The 20,048-nt window shown below is 38.3% G+C and overlaps 1 protein-coding gene across 3 annotated transcripts in view; it reads right to left on the bottom strand.

The window, feature by feature from the left end:
* SLC23A2 (solute carrier family 23 member 2) overlaps positions 1 to 20,048 on the bottom strand; it is a 150,913-nt gene that overhangs the window by 50,059 nt on the left and 80,806 nt on the right. For all 3 annotated transcript variants that reach the window (XM_027118228.1, XM_027118229.1, XM_027118231.1), the window contains one exon: positions 12,391 to 12,489. In XM_027118228.1, the coding sequence (XP_026974029.1) occupies positions 12,391 to 12,489 (99 nt within the window). The remainder of the gene's footprint in view (positions 1 to 12,390; positions 12,490 to 20,048) is intronic.

Raw genomic sequence — 20,048 nt, 5'->3', positions numbered from 1 at the left:
AAAAAATGTAAGAGAAAAAAAGATTAGAGAGAGGTGATAAAGAAGGCAGACAAAGGAGATCCAAAATATGCATAATTGGAGCCCCCAAATAAGAAAACCAAAAGAAGAGAATGGAACAAAAAATAAAGATATAATTCAAGACAACATTCATTAGCCTTGAAGCTAAATATTGAAAGTGCCAGGAAAAACTGACCCCGGTCAGCATCAAAACTTATGATATGATTATTATCATATGATAGTCATTAAAGTTACTGATTATCAAAGATAAATAAAGAATAGGACAGGCAAAAAGATCAAGATACTGACTTAAAGAAAAAACCAGCCTGAGTTCTTCATAGCCACATTCAACACCAGAAAATGGGAAAACAGCAAACTATTATGATTCAATTATTTTCTTAACTTTGTGTTATAGAATTTTTCAAACATATACAAAGGTAGAAGGAATATGAAATGCCTGCCCTATAACTATCCCCAACTCCAGCTTCAAAACTTATTAGCCCTATGTTCTTCTTTAATCTATTCCCCATACCATTCCAACTTTACTGGGGTAAGGGGATGGATTATTTTAAACTGAATCCTCAAAATACATAAATTTGTCCATAAACACATATGTATGTCTCTTCAGCAGATAAAAACTTTTAAAAAGAAGCAAAATACCATTACATGCTAATAAAATTAACAATTTCTTCATATCACCTAATACCCAATGCTTTTAAAACATTTTTCATATTGTATCAAAACTTTGTTACAGCTGATTTATTTGAGTCAGGATCCAAACGATGTCCCAAGGATTTTACACCCAGTTGAACTCTCCTTCAAGGCTAAATGCTATAGATAAATTCTCATCCAAAACTATTCCCATGATCCAGCTCTTCTCTTGGAAACTACTACTATAGTGTTACTTCTCTAACTTCAGTGAACATATCAAATCACATAGGAATTGTATGAAAATGCAAATTCTGATTCAGCAGGTCTTGGTTGGGGCAGAGATTCTACGTTTCTAACATGTAGGTAATGATGTCAATGATGCTAGTGCATGGACTACGCTTTGAATATCAAGGGCCTAGAGGGTGAACTTCGGTCAACCCAGAAATTATTAGGGAAACCAGCAGAAGGCTTGTCTCAAATTAACTGTAGAAATAAAACTAAAAATAGGGATTAGATGTATAAAATGGACAACTAATAAGAACATGCTGTACAAAAAATAAATTAAAAATAAAATACAAAAATTCCAAAATACCAAAAAAAAAAAAACTAAAAATAGGGATTAGATTGCCAGAATATATAAATGCACCAAAAAGATAGTCATTACAATTAACAAAATGTGAGAGTGAAAAGGAAAAAGGCAAGCGGTAGAGTAAATTAATTGTCATCTAATATAGCTGGAAGTCAAAGGATGATACTTGAAGCTAACAAATCAATTATAATGATGGGCAAAAGTAATATTTCTGACCAAAATCAGATAGTAGAGGAGAGAAAGAGCAAAAGGAAGGAAGGAAAACAGTAATTTTGTTACTGTTCATGGTAGGAAACTAGAAGACAATGAAATAAAGGGTTAAGTATATTGTTCTATAGTTATGATTATATAGGTGTCCACTAGAATAAAGTACAGAAGTTTTTAAATATCACAACTACACACACAAATAAATAAAATAGATACTTGTCATTATCACTAAATGTAAACAGGCTAAACTCAACTATTGAAAGAACAAGATTTTAAGACCTTCTCAAAGCAAAACTCAATTCTATGCTGTATATAAGAGATACACCTAAGAATGAGCAAAGCTAAAGAAAAATACAAATAAAGTCTTAATTATCTTCAAACAAGGTAGTATTCTAGCTAAAGAGCAATAACCAAGACAAATATGAGTATGTTTTAAATGATAAAAGGTACAATTCACCATAAACATGTTATAAATGTCTATGTACAAATAAGAGAGAGTCGATAATTATAAAGCAAAATATCTCAGAAATATGAGAAATCTAAAAAATACCAATAATGGGAAATTAATCTCTCAATTTATGGCAGACCAAATGGCAGGCAAAAGAAAAGATGTAATAACTAATAAAATATAACCTAAATATTTAACTGTTTTCAATTATCTAGAACACAGAAATTCACAAAAAATATTTGCAAAAATTCAACCATAAGGAACACATCAATACATTCCAAAAAATAATACAAGTAACATTTTCTGATCACAATACAATAAAACTGGAAATTAAAAAAACAGACAATCAAAAACCCTCCTCCTGGGGCTTCCCTGGTGGCACAGTGGTTGAGAGTCCGCCTGCCGATGCAGGGGACACGGGTTCGTGCCCCGGTCCAGGGGGATCCCACATGCCGCGGAGCGGCTGGGCCCGTGAGCCATGGCTGCTGAGCCTGTGCGTCCGGAGCCTGTGCTCCGCAACGGGAGAGGCCACAGCGGTGAGAGGCCCGCGTACAGCAAAAAACAAAAACAAAACCAAAACAAAAAAACCCTCCTCCAGGGACTTCCCTGGTGGTCCAGTGGTTAAGAATCAGCCTTGCAATGCAGGGGATGCCAGTTTGACCCTGGTGCAGGAACTAAGATCCCACATGGCACAGTGCAACTAAGCCCACATGCCGCAACTACTGAGCCCATGCGCTCTGGAGCCTGTACGTCACAACTAGAGAGAAGCCTGCGCACCACCATGAGGAGCCTGCATGCCACAACAAAAGATCCCATGTGCCGCAACTAAGACCTGACTCAGCCAAAAGAAAAAGAAAAACCCTCCTCTATCTGGAAATTTTTAAATGTCCCCTTAAAGGGCAAAGGGGAAGAAATATGATCCAAAATAGAAAACTATTTAGAAAATAGAAAATTTATTAGAATTAACTATGAAAATCCACTGGATATAGCTAAAGCAGTGCTTAGTGGAAAATTCATAGTCTTTGCACTTAAAACAAAAAGACAAACTAAGCATATGCCTCAAAAAATAATAGAAAATAACAGGAAAACCAATAAAGGAATAAAAAACGGATACATTAGAAAACAGAAAAGCATTTGCACTAAGCAAATCTAAAATTTAGTTCTTTTAAATTAAAAAAAAACCCAACTAGCTAATCCAGGGAAATAAAAATGGAGCAATGTGGAAGGAGAAAGGACAAGCATAAAAAATCAGAAAAAAAGTGGAAATAATCACAGAATAAAGGAATTAAAAAACATAAAAATCCATTTTGCTCAGTTCTATGTATATAACTTGAAAATTAGAATGAGTCAAATTTTTAGAAAAAAATACTTTACCAAAACTGACTCCAGAATAAAATAAGTCCCAAACTGACTGATTCCCAAAGAAGAAATAGAAATTCTCAAAGGTATGTCAAAAAAAAATACTAGACTCAGATGATTTTATAGGGAACGCTAACAAACTTTTAAATACACACACACTCAACATATTACATGTAATATTTATGTTTCATAGACAGACACAAATTCCCATGTTTTTTAAGGAAAAGAACACTCCCCCAAATCTTTTTTTTTTTGCCAAGCCGCATGGCATGTGGGATCTTAGTACCCTGACCAGGGATTGAACCCGCACCCCCTGCAGTGGAAGTGCAAAGTGTTAACCACTGGACTGTCAGGGAAGTCCCTCCCCAAAATCTTTTGTGAAGCAAACATAATACTGATATCTAAACCTCCCAAAGATGACACTACCACCCCCCAAAAAAAACTTCAGATCAACCCCACTCATGAATATTAATGCTCAAATCCTAAAGAAATATGTATTAACAAAATCCAGCAATGCATTAAAAAATAATAATATATTGTGATCATACACATCAAGAATGCATTGATGGTTCAACACTGACAGCCTCAGTTGTTGCTGATCTATCTCTCAATAGATCATATTGAGAGATATTAGGAGGAAAATCAAATGATCATCTCTATAACACACAGAAAGCATCTGCTCAAAATTCAAAAGTTATACTTGATTTTGAAAGATTCAATAGATTAAGAATAAGGATATTTCCTTCACATAGTGAAATGTATCTATTTAGGCCAAAACCACTATCATAATAGAGAAACTATAACCACCAAAGTCAAGGATGTCCACTATTACCCCCATTACTTTTACTGAAGGTACTAGCCAATGCTAGATACCTCTAGTAAAGAAAGTTCGTTTTCTTATTCTAGATAAGAAAGTGAAATTACAAGAATAAAAGTTAGATAAGGCAAGGTAAACTTATCACTATTTGCAAATGACATGAATGTATACTTGGAAAATCTGAGTAATCAAGTGAAAACAAGATATTCAGTAAAGTAATGGAATATAAAACCAATACATAGTCATCAACAGTTTACAAGGTTTGTAGATATAATGGACAAACAAGTTTGATTACAAATAGACATGAGAAAGATAAACTACCTATCAATAAACTTGTGAAATATGAAAGACATAAATGAAGAAAACTTCAAAACCCCTCCTAAAAGATACAAAAGAAGAACAGAACAAACAGAAAGACTTATCACAGTCTTAAACATGAAGACTAAGCATCATATAGATGCCAATTTTCTCTAAGCGAATTACTAAATCTATGCAATCCCAATAAAAATACCAATAGGTATTTTTGGGGTTGTTGGGGGATGATGAGGGTGATTAGACAAGCTGATTCTACAGCTCATAAATATGATTACAAAAATTCTAAAAAAGAGCAACATGGAGAAACTAGCCCTAAAAGATATAAAACACCATTAGCCTACAATAAAAATATGGTACTGGTGCCTGAATAGACAGAACATCTAAACAGAATATAAAGCCCTGAAATAGGCCTAATTACATTGGGGATTTGGTATATGACAAAGGTATTTCATATCACTTGAGGAAAAGATGAGATTATTCAATAAATGGGGTCGGGGTACTGGGTAGCCATCTGGGAAACAAAGCTGGAGCCATATCTTAAGAGTAATTCCAAATAGATCAGGGTATTTATTAAACATAAATAACCATGAAAGTACTAGCAGAAAACAAGAAGAGAATTCCCTTATAAATTTAGAATAAAAAAAGGGCTTTCTAACCATGGCTCAAAATCCAGAATCCATAAAAGATTGACTAATTTAACTACATAATTTTTTATCAGCTCTACATGGCAAAAATCATAAGCCAAATGGTGACATCTGTAACTCCTATCAAAAAGGGCAACGCTCTCCTAGAAATTAGTAAAAAGACCAAGAACCAACACTTAAAACGGCATAAAAGATATGAAAGAAAGTACACAGAAAAGGAAATACAAGTGGCTCTTAAGCATGTGAAAAAGAGATGCAACCTCACTAATGAAAAATACAAGATAAAATTATAGTATGACAACCAAATTGAGACATACTACAAAGTAAATTGGCCCATACTATTCAGAAATGTCAAGGTAATGAAAGACAAACAACACTATGGAACTGTTCCAGATCAAAGGAGACTAAAGATACACATTAACGGGACTTCTCTGGTGGTGCAGTGGTTAAGAATCCGCCTGCCAATGCACGGGACACGGGTTCGAGCCCTGGTCCAGGAAGATCCCACATGCCACAGAGCAGCTAAGCCCGTGCACCACAACTACTGAGCCTGCGTGCCACAACTACTGAGCCCACATGCCACAACTACTGAACCCCGTGCACCTAGAGTCCGTGCTCTGCAAAGAGAAACCACTGCAATGAGAAGCCCGCGCACCACAACAAAGAGTAGCCCCTGCTCGCCGCAACTAGAGAAAGACCACATGCAGCAACGAAGACCCAACGCAGCCAAAAATAAATTAATTAATTAATAAAAAAAGATACACATTAACAATTAGATGCATTAAGTGATATTGATTTGGATCCTGTAACTAAGCTTTATCTATTTAACTCCTTATTATTTAGCTGTAAGGGACATTACTGGAACTGAGGAAATGAAAATTATTAAGCTTTATTTTAAAATTGAAATTAATGAAATCAACCAATTATCAATAATAATTGTATCATAATGTTTTTGTTTTTAGGAAATACACACTGAAGTTATTTAGGAATAAAGGAGCATTATGTCTGTAACTTACTTTCAAACAGTTCAGAAATAATAGGTGTATATAGAGAGAATGATTTTTAAAACCATAAGATTATTCAAGATATTAAAATTAATTTTAAAAATAAAAAAATTCCATATACGTTTACTAACCTGGTGAGGTATACATTATGTAGGTGGGGTGGGGACTAGCAGTGGCTCACCATCCATGGTACAACACTCTCGGATATGTGTGCGGGCATGAGTGGAAAAGAATGTGGAATATACACACCAGACTGCCCGCTGCCAATTATGTGGGGTAGACCAAGAATGGAGGCAGCACATTTTAAACTGTTTAATACAATTTTGAACTGTTTATGTTAAACAAGTATGCTCAAGAGAACTTTGTTTTTCAAGACCAGCTAGTACCGGGATAAAAGGTAACTTAAAGAGAATCTGCAGGAATCATAAGTCAAAAAAGGTAAAAACTAAAAAACACTTAAAAAAAATACCCTCATTATGAAGTTCAAGTCCTTCAACACCCCTAATCTAAGAGTCCCAATGATACTGAGGTCCATCCTATGGACTCATGATTGATGATTTGAGGCATTATCCTTCTCATCCTTTCAGGAAAAAAAAATCCCTTTAAGCAAATTCCAAGATGAGTATCTTATAGCTAATATCATATTAGCCAGCATTTATCATAAGAACTTCAAGAGTTTTAATGGACATCAGAAAAGTCAAGTTTTTAATAAAATAAGTGAATACATTACAATGAATTAAGAAACCTGTGAATATGGGGAATGCAAAGGACAGGCTCTCTTGCTCTCAGTTCTCTTGTCTCTTCTTGAATGGTCCATTCTTATTTCACAGTCAGGTGTTCAGATAGCCTTTCAATGCCATCTGAAAAGCAAGATCCCAGAGGGCAGCATCCTCTGGTATGAAGTCTTCTTTACACAAATTTAAGACAGCAAAGGACCTAAACGTTTCATTTTCTTCACCTTTAAAACAGGGATAGTGATAGCACCTTTCTAACAGGGTTGCTATGAGGACTAAATGTGACAGGTTGCTTAAAGCATTCAGCCAAGGGTCTGGATGCTTAGCACTATTCAACACATGATAACTCTCACTATCCTTGTCATTTCGTAATATAAGGGAAAAAAAGACCAGGAAAATAGGAAGATACTCTATTTCACTAGTATTCAAGGAAATACACACCTATCAAAGTTTAGATGATGAAAAAAATGTTCACACAAACAATAAATGTCTAGCAGAAATGTGCTAACTTTAGTGTACTAGATATTTTTCCTGCCAACAGATCAGTAAAAGGTACAGCTACAGATGTTTAAAAACCTGAAGAATTAATGTTCCCTACTATTCATTTCAAACAAATGACAATGGAGACACAACGACCCAAAACCTATGGGATGCAGCAAAAGCAGTTCTAAGGGGGAAGTTTATAGCAATACAAGTCCACCTTAAGAAGCAGGAAACATCTCGAATAAACAACCTAACCTTGCACCTCAAGCAATTAGAGAAAGAAGAACAAAAAAACCCCAAAGCTACCAGAAGGAAAGAAATCATAAAGATCAGATCAGAAATAAATGAAAAAGAAATGAAGGAAACAATAGCAAAGATCAATAAAACTAAAAGCTGGTTCTTTGAGAAGATAAACAAAATAGATAAACCACTAGCCAGACTCATCAAGAAAAAAAAGGGAGAAGACTCAAATCAATAGAATTAGAAATGAAAAAGGAGAAGTTACAACTGACACTGCAGAAATAAAAAAGATCATGAGAGATTACTACAAGCAACTCTATGCCAATAAAATGGACAACCTGGAAGAAATGGACAAACTCTTAGAAATGCACAACCTGCCAAGACTGAATCAGGAAGAAATAGAAAATATGAACAGACCAATCACAAGCACTGAAATTGAAACTGTGATTAAAAATCTTCCAACAAACAAAAGCCCAGGAACAGATGGCTTCACAGGCGAATTCTATCAAACATTTAGAGAAGAGCTAACACCTATCCTTCTCAAACTCTTCCAAAATATAGCAGAGGGAGGATCACTCCCAAATTCCTTCTACGAGGCCACCATCACCTTGATACCAAAACCAGACAAGGATGTCACAAAGAAAGAAAACTACAGGCCAATATCACTGATGAACATAGATGCAAAAATCCTCAACAAAATACTAGCAAACAGATCCAACAGCACATTAAAAGGATCATACATCATGATCAAGTGGGGTTTATTCCAGGAATGCAAGGATTCTTCAATATACGCAAATCTATCAATGTGACAAACCATATTAACAAACTGAAGGAGAAAAACCATATGATCATCTCAATAGATGCAGAGAAAGCTTTTGACAAAATTCAACACCCATTTATGATAAAAACCCTGCAGAAAGTAGGCATAGAGGGAACTTTCCTCAACATAATAAAGGCCATATATGACAAGCCCACAGCAAACATCATCCTCAATGGTGAAAAACTGAAAGCATTTCCACTAAGATCAGGAACAAGACAAGATTGCCCACTCTCACCACTCTTATTCAATATAGTTTTGGAAGTTTTAGCCACAGCAATCACAGAAGAAAAGGAAATAAAAGGAATCCAAATCGGAAAAGAAGAAGTAAAGCTGTCACTCTTTGCAGATGACATGATGCTATACATAGAGAATCCTAAAGATGCTACCAGAAAACTACTGGAGATAATCAATGAATTTGGCAAAGTAGCAGGATACAAAATTAATGCACAGAAATCTCTGTCATTCCTATATACTAATGATGAAAAATCTGAAAGTGAAATCAAGAAAACACTCCCATTTACCATTGCAACAAAAAGAATAAAATATCTAGGAATAAACCTACCTAAGGAGACAAAAGACCTGTATGCAGAAAATTATAAGACACTGATGAAAGAAATTAAAGATGATACAAATAGATGGAGACATATACCATGTTCTTGGATTGGAAGAATCAATATTGTGAAAATGACTCTACTACCCAAAGCAATCTATAGATTCAATGCAATCCCTATCAAACTACCACTGGCATTTTTCACAGAACTAGAACAAAAAATTTCGCAATTTGTATGGAAACACAAAAGAACCCGAATAGCCAAAGCAATCTTGAGAACAAAAAAAGGAACTGGAGGGATCAGGCTCCCTGACTTCAGACTATACTACAAAGCTACAGTTATCAAGACGGTATGGTACTGGCACAAAAGCAGAAAGATAGATCAATGGAACAGGATAGAAAGCCCAGAGATAAACCCATGCACATATGGACACCTTATCTTTGATAAAGGTGGCAGGAATGTACAGTGGAGAAAGGACAGCCTCTTCAATAAGTGGTGCTGGGAAAACTGGACAGGTACATGTAAAAGTATGAAATTAGATCACTCCCTAACACCATACACAAAAATAAGCTCAGAATGGATTAAAAACCTAAATATAAGGCCAGAAACTATCAAACTCTTAGAGGAAAACATAGGCAGAACACTCTATGACATAAATCACAGCAAGATTCTTTCTGACCCACCTCCTAGAGAAATGGAAATAAAAACAAAAATAAACAAATGGGACGTAATGAAACTTCAAAGCTTTTGCACAGCAAAGGAAACCACAAACAAGACCAAAAGACAACCCTCAGAATGGGAGAAAATATTTGCAAATGAAGCAACCGACAAAGGATTAATCTCCAAAATTTACAAGCAGCTCATGCAGCTCAATAAAAAAAAACAAACAACCCAATCCAAAAATGGGCGGAAGACCTAAATAGACATTTCTCCAAAGAAATATACAGACTGCCAACAAACACATGAAAGAATGCTCAACATCATTAATCACTAGAGAAATGCAAATCAAAACTACAATGAGATATCATCTCACAGCAGTCAGAATGGCCATCATTAAAAAATCTAGAAACAATAAATGCTGGAGAGGGTGTGGAGAAAAAGGAACACTCTTGCACTGCTGGTGGGAATGTGAATTGGTTCAGCCACTATGGAGAACAGTATGGAGGTTCCTTAAAAAACTACAAATAGAACTACCATATGACCCAGCAATCCCACTACTGGGCATATACCCTGAGAAAACCAAAATTCAAAAAGAGTCATGTACCAAAATGTTCATTGCAGCTCTATTTACGATAGCCAGGAGATGGAAACAACCTAAGTGCCCATCATCGGATGAATGGATAAAGAAGATGTGGCACATATATACAATGGAATATTACTCAGCCATAAAAAGAAACGAAATTGAGCTATTTGTAATGAGGTGGATAGACCTAGAGTCTGTCATACACAGTGAAGTAAGTCAGAAAGACAAAGACAAATACCGTATGCTAACACACATATATGGAATTTACGAAAAAAAAATGTCATTAAGAACCTAGAGGTAAGGCCGGAATAAAGACGCAGACCTACTGGAGAAGGGACTTGAAGATATGGGGAGGGGGAAGGGTCAGCTGTGACAGGGCGAGAGAGAGTCAGGGACATATACACACTAACAAACATAGTAAGGTAGATAGCTAGTGGGAAGCAGCCGCATGGCACAGGGATATTGGCTCGGTGCTTTGTGACAGCCTGGAGGGGTGGGATAGGGAGGGTGGGAGGGAGGAAGACGCAAGAGGGAAGAGATATGGGAACATATATATATGTATAACTGATTCACTTTGTTATAAAGTAGAAACTAACACACCATTGTAAAGCAATTATACCCCAATAAAGATGTTAAAAAAAAAAAAGACAGCCATCACAGTATAAACTACATATATACAAAGGAATATTACTCAGCCATAAAAAGGAATGAAATTGGGTCATTTGTAGAGACATGGATGGACCTAGAGACTGTCATACAGAGTGAAGCAAGTCAGAAAGAGAAAAACAAATATCGTATATTAAAAGACAGCCATCAACTTCCGGATAATGAACATCAAAACTCATGACAGCCTACAGCCTGGAAATTCTGGTGACTCTCTGATTAAGGCCCAAATAACTGAGGATTGGATGCAGCCCAACAAGTCTGTAAAAACAGAAGCACTTTGCTATAAGATGTACCTCTTGGATGTTGAGACCCAAGCCAGACAGGCAGTGGGCCCCTCCCAGATCCTGCCCTGTGGAATGAGTCTCTGCTGCAGACCACAGCCACAACCATGGCTGCTCCAATCTGTGCTCTGAGGAGCAACTTGGAAACCAACACTGCAGGAATTTCAACATCTCAGCATGAATCTAGCTTCCACAAAACTTAGAATAGCTTGACCAAATAACAGCCATATTGGTCAAGACAGCCAAAATGAAATTTCCATCTCCCAAACTGGAAAGAAAGAAAAAGAAAGAGGGAGAAAGAGAAAAAGAAAGAAATCACAGACACAAAAAATTTGATTATTTAAGAATTTCAATATAATTTCTTTTGTTCTTTATCATTTTCATGATTACACTGTAAACTTACTGCACTAATACCCAAGCTGGGTATTATAATTGTATATATCAACTTCCTAGTGGTCTGTTACTAGAATACACAGTATATACTGTTTACAGTGCAGTACAGTGGTTCTAGAATATAATGCATCATTATATAAGTTGATGATAGTAAAAATAAAATCTGTTTTAAAAGTCTGTCAAGTGAAACTCAAATGAAATTGAGAAGTCTTAGGGCTGCAATGCAGTCTGGAAATGCCATGTTATCATACTTTTCATATGTGTTAGGCACAGTGGCAGATACAAAGAGAAAAAGAAATCAAGCCATGTGGACCCTCTCCAGGCAGCTCTCTCCTGGCCTCTATGAACATGGTCACACATTCTACGGTCACATAGACTGACCTGTCAAGCAGAGGGGATGCGGTGGAAAAAAAGATTCTCCCACTTCAGCATGATTTTCAAAGATCTTTGTCCAAGGCACTTTCACAGTCTACATAACCTATCTACTGGTGTCTCCTATTTACTGTACACATGGTATGTACCAGGCACAATGCTAATAACTTTATACATATTATTTCATTTAATACTCACAACAATTTTAAGACAGATGCTAATATTTTTATACCCATTTTAGAGATGAGGCAACTAAGGCCCAGAAAGCTTTAGACCCCCTCAGGGTCTGAGTCATATTAGCACCCAGACCTAATGCTTCCCTCTGGCATCCTGGCTGAGGTTTTAAAAATATCTAGATAAAGACCTCTACATGGTTCTCACTTTAATGTTGCCATTAAAACAATTAAAAATTAGTAACTTCTAATCCTCATCACTCCTTCTATTTCCATTGTAAAGAGAACCCACACACACACACTCAGGAGGGTAGAGACAAAACTCCAGATGGATATCTGCCTCCTTGTAGGGGATCTGGGACAGCAGTGGTGGGTGAGTGGCTGGGGCTGATGCAAGGAGTACCTTTTCTGCGATGCCATTTTCTGTCGTGTATATTGCCATGAGCTCGGTGTCTTCATTGTCCTGTTCACCGCTGGATGTGGCACCTCCATTGATCACCACCTGAAGGGAAACACTTCATTTAGAGGCTTTTTTCACCCTATACGCTCTGTTGTATGAAAACATTTTGCCCCAAAGAAAAAAACTGCATTTTCACTTATCAGATTAGCCAAGTTTTAAGTTTTCTTAAATGAAACTCCTGACAAGTGCGCTGCACCAGTGATCACACGTGTTTTTGATGGAGAAACGTACCATGTTTTCTACAGAGTGAGGCTGCATGAATGGGGGTCAGCTGAAGGAGACCAGAAATGCAACACCCAAAGGAACTACAAGGAGTAGGACCCTCAACAGCCTCCAGGGACAAGGGAGGCTTGGCTGAGAGGACAAAGCTGCAGTTTCTGAGCGGGTGAAAGGCATTCTGAGCTGCCTTGGTTGAGATCCCTTCCCAGGTAACGCCTGATAACAACTTACTTCTATGTCCCTACAGGGAAGAAATGTGCCAGTTAGAGCAATTCACACACTGCTATATACTAAATATACTAACTTATATTTCTCACTGCAGTTAAATAAACTAGCCCACTGGTGTGTGCCTTTCTTTGTGGCATTGGAGGGATGTGGATGGGCAGGGGCTGTCTACGCCAACAAAATTGAGTTTCTGGGCCCTAAAGGTATGGACTAGAAATTATCCTAAGAATCAAAAGAAAACACCTGGGCACCCAGCAGGTCACGACCCGTCTTCATGCCTACCCTTGGTGAGATAACGCATAGTCTCCTTAGGTCCTGGCTGACTGCAAGAACCTTAAAATATTTTTAGTCTTTAGCCTAATGATTCCATTTTTAAGAATCTATCTTGAAAAAAATAATACTGAATATAATTATATGTATGAATAACAACACATTTTTTAAATACAGAGGAAAAAAGAAAAACCACACAAAAAGTTTAAATTCTGGTGTTATAAAATACACTAAGGAGAAGTAAAAGATGAGTGATGGTGTAAGAGAAAACACAGTGCAACACGTAACAATGATTGGTATTAGTAATTCAAAAAGAACACCTGCAAATCCGTAATACAAATAACCCAAAGGATAGGAGTCTATGATCCACAGGGGAAAAAAAAATTAAAATATCCAATGAGACACAAAAAAAAGCTGTTCAACCTTACGTAAAATTATAGAAGTGACAAAATATAATTTCATTTTTTAACATAAATTAGGGGGAAATTTTAAAAGACGAATCTGGTGTTGACCAGGGTGTAGGGAGATTATGTTCTTGGTGGAATGACCTTTGTGGTGGGGAACTTAGCACTGGGATTCGAAACAGGCATTTTCTTGGAGCCAGCAATTACACTCACGGAAACTTATCCTCCAGAAATATCTATGCAATATCTATGTTCAAGGTTGATGACTGCAGCATTATTTACAATGCTGAACACTTAGAAAACTTTAAATGTTTATCAAAAAGACAGACGTTGTTAAATTATCATATATCCATTTCAAGAATAATATTCAGTCATTTTTTTTTTTAAGTTTTTAATTTTTTGGCCCTGCCACATGGCTTGCAGGTTCCCTGACCAGGGATCAAATCTGGACCCACGGCAGTGAAAGTGCCGACTCCTAACCACTGGACCACCAGGGAATTCCCAATATTCAGCCATTTAAAAGAATAAAACTGGGCTTCCCTGTTGGCGCAGTGGTTAAGAATCCTCCTGCCAATGCAGGGGACACGGGTTCAATCCCTCACATGTTGCAGAGCAACTAAGCCCGTGAGCCACAACTACTGAAGCCCGTGCGCCTACAGCCCGTGCTCTGCAACGAGAGAAGGCACCGCAATGAGAAGCCCGGGCACCACAATGAAGAGTAGTCCCCACTCTCCTCAACTAGAGAAAGCCTGCGCGCAGCAACGAAGACCCAACACAGCCAAAAAAAAAAAATAAATTTTTTAAAAAAAGGGCACTTTATGTAGATTGACTCATTTAATGAAAAAAGTTTTTTTAAAAGAATAAAACTGGACTTCCCTGGTGGCGCAGTGGTTGGGCCTGCCGATGCAGGAGACACAGGTTTGTGCCCCGGTCCGGGAAGATCCCACATGCCGCGGAGCGGCTGGGCCCGTGAGCCATGGCCGCTGAGCCTGCGCATCCGGAGCCTGTGCTCCACAATGGGAGAGGCCACAACAGTGAGAGGCCCGCGTACCGCAAAAAAATAAAGGAATAAAACTGATGTACTGACAAGGAAACAAGTCCAAGAAATACTGTTTTTTTTTAAAAAGCCACAAAACAGTAAGCCTAGAATTATCCCAATTATGCTAAATAAAATAAAATTTTAATATCCTCTCTATCTGTCCAAATGTTTGGTTAAGGATCCAGAAAAGTCACAAACTACTATGTAGGTTGCCCTAGGTGCAAGGAGTAATGATGGGTAGCTTTCATTTTTCATTACCAACCCTTCTTTAGCATTTGGATCTTTTATAATCAGTATATTCGTGTTATTTGATACTGCTTTTTAAAATGGCTAATAAAAAGATGTACACCAGGGACTTCCATGGTGGTCCAATGGGTAAGACTCCATGCTCCCAATGCAGTGGGCCCGTATTCGATCCCTGGTCAGGGAACTAGATTCTGCATGCATGTCACAACTAAGAGTTCACATGCCACAACTAAGATCCCGAGTGCTACAACTAAGACTTGGCACAGATTAGATAGATAGAGTGATATTAAAAAAAAAAAAAAAAAAAGACGTACACCAGTATACCAAAACAGTAACAGTGATTGCCTTTAAGCAGTGGGGCCATTTTCACCCTCTTTTTCCCTTTATATATTTTGATAATTTTCTCTAATGAGGACAATTTATTTTTATAACAGGGAAGAAATTAAAAAGACTAAAGATTCAAGCAGCATGGCTTGGACTAACTAAGGCAGTCCAGAGAGATTTCAATCCACCTATTTTTGCACTTGAGGAAATCAGGTCAGAGAACATTTTAATTTCTTATTAAAGGTCATATAGATTATATAACCCAAGTCTAAGGCTAGTTTTAAAGTATTCCAAAAATCTCAATTAAGTAGTACATAATTCTTACAGGATAAAATATTTTTATTTCAAATAAAGAGTTGCTTTTAAAACTCTAAGTCATGCTATAGCTTTTTACACAGCCGACTGAATTTGTGGCATTTGTTTGCCTATAAAACTAGCTGCCAGCAGGATACATGCTCCAAACCAAGTTCAAGTCCACAACATAAAACTCTAACTCACTATTACAACCATGCTCCAAGTCATATCACAGCAGCACTCAACCCACTTAGAAGCCAAGAGGTACACACACTCAGGATGAACCGTCTTCAAACAACATTTAATTACTTAGTCATCCGAAAAACCCAGGCCTGATTTAAAGTCCTATCCCAGCTAAAACTAACCATCTACATTCATCAATGGTTGCCACAGAGAGCAAAATTGCTTCATGGGTATGGGGTTTTCTTTTGGGGTGATGAAAATGTTTTGGAACTAGGCAGAGGTGATGGTTGCACAATACTGTGATTGTGTTAAATGTCACTGAATTGTTCCCTTTTAAATTATTAATTTTGTTGTGTGAATTTCACCTCAATATTTTTTTTTTAATCTGTATATGTGTCACCAAAGAGTAGATTCTGGCAGGAGTAGGCAACTCTCACTCCTCCCCTGACTTACTGCAATCTCGCACACACACAATTAAATAAATAGGTACTATAAAATGAGATGGTCCCCAGACTAGGAAAAGGCTCACATATTCATTCAACAAACACTGTTTGAGAATCTACTCTGCCCAGGCAATGAGGATGCAGTCCTGACATGCCCCAGGAACGGGTGTCAGGTTACAGAATTGTGACTGAACAAAGGATGCAGCAGGGAGTCACGACGTGGTGCCCAGGACAGGTGTGCCATGATCCAGTGTGCCACATCTGGCTTTGGATAACATGCTGACTGCAGCGGGAGAGTGGAAGGGTGGGGTGAAGTAAAGGCGATGATGACGGGAACAGAGGCGGGCAGACCCTTTATGAGGCAACTGCCAGACATGAAGGGACAGTGGCCTGAGCCAAGGTTTTAACAGTGCTCTGGGAAAGGTAGTCTGGTTCAAGAGAGAGCTAGGACATGGCCTTAATACTGCCTGGGGACTGCCCAGACAGGAGCCGTAGCACCACAGCACTGCAGCTCTGCAGGGCGAGTGCAGGGGGAGACACCACCACAGTACGATAGGCAACATCCCAGGCCTGGACTGGATTTTGCGGGCAGAGGGGTAAAGCATCTGGGCTGCTGTCCAGTTCACTCACCCAGGTGGCCGGTGGATGGAGGTGCTGGTCCCAAAGAGATTTGTGTAGGGAGAGACAGAGTGACAAACTGGTACAACAGAAGTTTGTAAGTCAATTCAAAATATGTTTGATCCACAGAAATCACCCCGTAAAGAAGCTTACGTTCCCAGGCCAGTGTGCGAAGTTTATTCAACTGTAAATATTATTGACCTACGATTTCTAACATATTTCCATAGGTAAAGCGATCCCTGGGGACCTCAGAGCCCACCTTCCCTGGAAGTCTCATGCTCCAGAGCTGAGCCACTGCCTCTCTCCAAGCCATCCTCACCCCTAAGAGAGGAAAATGCGCCCCTTCTTCCCAGGCCCCTGCTCCATCAGCGCTCCAACTGAGAATGGGAACAAACCTAGAAGGTAGGAGATTCTGGAGCAAATGGGAGATGAAACAGGTTTTCACTCAAGAGAAAGGGGAATTCAGCACCAGGGGGAAGCCAAGGCTATAGAAGAAAGGGACCACTGACCTGCTATGTCTCCTGTGTCTATGTGCAGGGAGTGACTAAACATCACTGAAAGTAAAACACTAGTTGTTTCACTAATATTTTCCCTTTGGCATATTAAATTAGCCACTCTAATGGTCCATTTTCTTAAAAACATGAAATTTAATTTAAAAAAATCAGATCAGTTCTTCAGGAAAGGCATAGAGTTTTGTTTTGTTTTCTTTAAGAGAAAAAGATTAAAATGTTGCTGATACTATGAAAGCTCCATATTTTTGAACTTCTAAATATTATTTCAACTGGGAAATAAAACATGTCTTAGAAAGCTTTCTAAACTTAATAAAAATGGATTTTCTTTTGTGTTATTAATAGCATCACAGATAACAGAGGGAAATCTTTCATCTCAGGGAACTGATCATGTTTTTCTTTAAAATATATATATATATATCAGCAGATTATTTTAACATTTTTCGGGAACCATGTCCTTTCTCCCCCCAGAACTATTTGAAATCAAACTTGTGGCTTTAAATTTTTTTTGCCTAAACTAATATTATACAATCACTCAATCAGTTTAGGAAAGCAGGTTCTCTCTGCCTAAATTTTTCCAGTTGGTTTTGTCTCCAACAAAAAAAGGCTATGCTGCCTTTGGTGGGGGTATGTGTCTACTGCTCAGTAAATATGTCTTTCTTGCTTATGTGTTTTATTTCCACTAAGACAATAACGTTAAAATATTTGTTTCTGAACAGTAATCCTGAGACGGTCAAATTGTATAGGAAGCAGGAGTGACAGGAGTGATAGCCCAGGAGTCCCACACTGAGCATCATTATGACAGCAATGCCAATTTAAGCTGACAGCTGGATGAGCCTGTTACTCATATAGAAGGTAAAGGATGTAGGTACCAGGGAAACCCAGCACCTCTGATAAGAACGTTCAGAGCTCAATTTATCACCTATTGCAGATCTGGCAAAATTTACCCACCACTGACTGTCATGTGTCTGGTAGTCAAGTGAGCCATTTTCTACTAAAACAATCATTTTCAGAGTAGTAATAAAGGTCCCCAAAGTAAGTGCTTTCTATTCTTTTAATAAAAAGGTGGGAATTCCCTAGCAGTGCAGTGGTTAAGACTTGACGGTCTCACTGCCTGGGCCTTGGGTTCGATCCCTGGTTGGGAAACTAAGATCCCACAAGCAATGTGGTATGGAGGTAACACACCTTATTCTTACCCCCCTACACACACCATTATTTCCTCTGATATATGTATCTATACTACAATTAAAATGTGTTTTAAATAAAGATGATATCAAGACTACTGTTTCACAGCCTTTAACCCAAGCCTCCTTTTAATGAACATAAAAATCTCCCACCTACCTTCAAATTATTTGAAACTTCAAGATTAATTGCCATGAAAAATAAATCAAAGTGAGTATAATACAACATATGCTAAACCTCCAGAGCTTGTCAATCTTAGGTTATGACACCCCAAAAGATCTAGCTGGTAGATCTAATTTAATGCTACTGACCCTAAAGTTGGCAGAGGCAGCAAAGCCCCTAATCTTATTTCCACTGCTTCTTCAAATACAGCAGCTCCCTGTGACACACCCAGTGGCTACGTGCAAGCAAAACCATCAGAAGCAACCAATACTGCAGCCAAAAGCCCAGCTAACCCTACAAAGCACAGCCTCCTTCCCTTGCACTGCCCCAGCCCAGCCCAGGTCTTAGGGTAGCTCTGAATTTCTTCAGCCTTCTCCAGAAAGCTCCTGGGGCCACAGCAGCCAGAGAATCCCTCAGGGTTCCAGGTGTGTCCCACCTGCCCCCCCAGCATGACTTGTCCTTCAAGAGGAGCAGAAGGTACCTCACCTCTCTCTAAAGCCAGCCCCTACCCCAAAGGGCTGGATGGGTTGATGTGCCATCACTGGCTCGTACTGCGAACATTGTCTGTGCTCCTCCTGCTCCCACACACATCTCACAGCCGCAGTGACGGTGAAAGCTAATGTTGCTGGGCATAGATTCATGCCGAGCACTGGGCTGGGCACTTCACCAGATATCTTCCCTTCAAGGCAATGTTTGCAAGAGCTTAACTAGGTATATGTCCCTTGGACCACCCCCACCCCTACCCCATCCTCAGACTGACTCCAGTAAAAATCCCAAGGGCACCCAGCAGGTTACGGCACACCACCCAAAAGAGGGCCATTGTCTTCCATTCTTTCCAGGCACTAACACTTTATAGATAACAAAGCTAAATTCTCTGACATGCAAATATGTAAGGGCTACAAACCAGCAAGAAAAAGGTGAACATTCCAACAGGAAAATAAGGAAATATAAATGGCTCCTGAATATTTGAAAAGATGTTCAACTTCACTCATGAGATGCAAATTAAAACTAAACTTTTCATCTATTAAACTGGCCAAAGGCCCAGTCTGACCCACATTCCACTGGCAAGCCTACAGGAAAACAGGCACTCACCCTGCAAATGGAGACGAAATGACCTCAACAGAGGTCACTTAGTTGTACCCCTCAAATTACCAAGGCACACACCCTCTGCCTCAACAATCCCACTCTTAGAAATTTATCCTTCTATTACATCTGAGTGAACTGTCATGTGCATGGTTATTCACTGAAGTGCAAATTGTAATAACAAAATATTAGAAACAATCTAGATGCCTATCTAGAAAGTTAAATAAATTACGATACATCCATACCACAGAATGCTCTGGAGTTACCAAAAGAATGAGGATGCGCTTTATATTCTGACGTAGGTACATACAGAACATCATCCATGATATATAAGTGGCTAAAGCAAGAGCAGAGCTATAGACATAGATATTTAGATGCACACACGTGTGTAAAAGGGGAT

The sequence above is a fragment of the Aethalodelphis obliquidens genome, unplaced genomic scaffold, assembly GCF_003676395.1.
Source record: "Aethalodelphis obliquidens isolate GAN/ISIS:26980383/991018 unplaced genomic scaffold, ASM367639v1 scaffold18, whole genome shotgun sequence".
In the NCBI taxonomy this organism is placed as follows: domain Eukaryota; kingdom Metazoa; phylum Chordata; class Mammalia; order Artiodactyla; family Delphinidae; genus Aethalodelphis; species Aethalodelphis obliquidens.
This window is presented reverse-complemented; position numbering and strand designations above follow the sequence as displayed.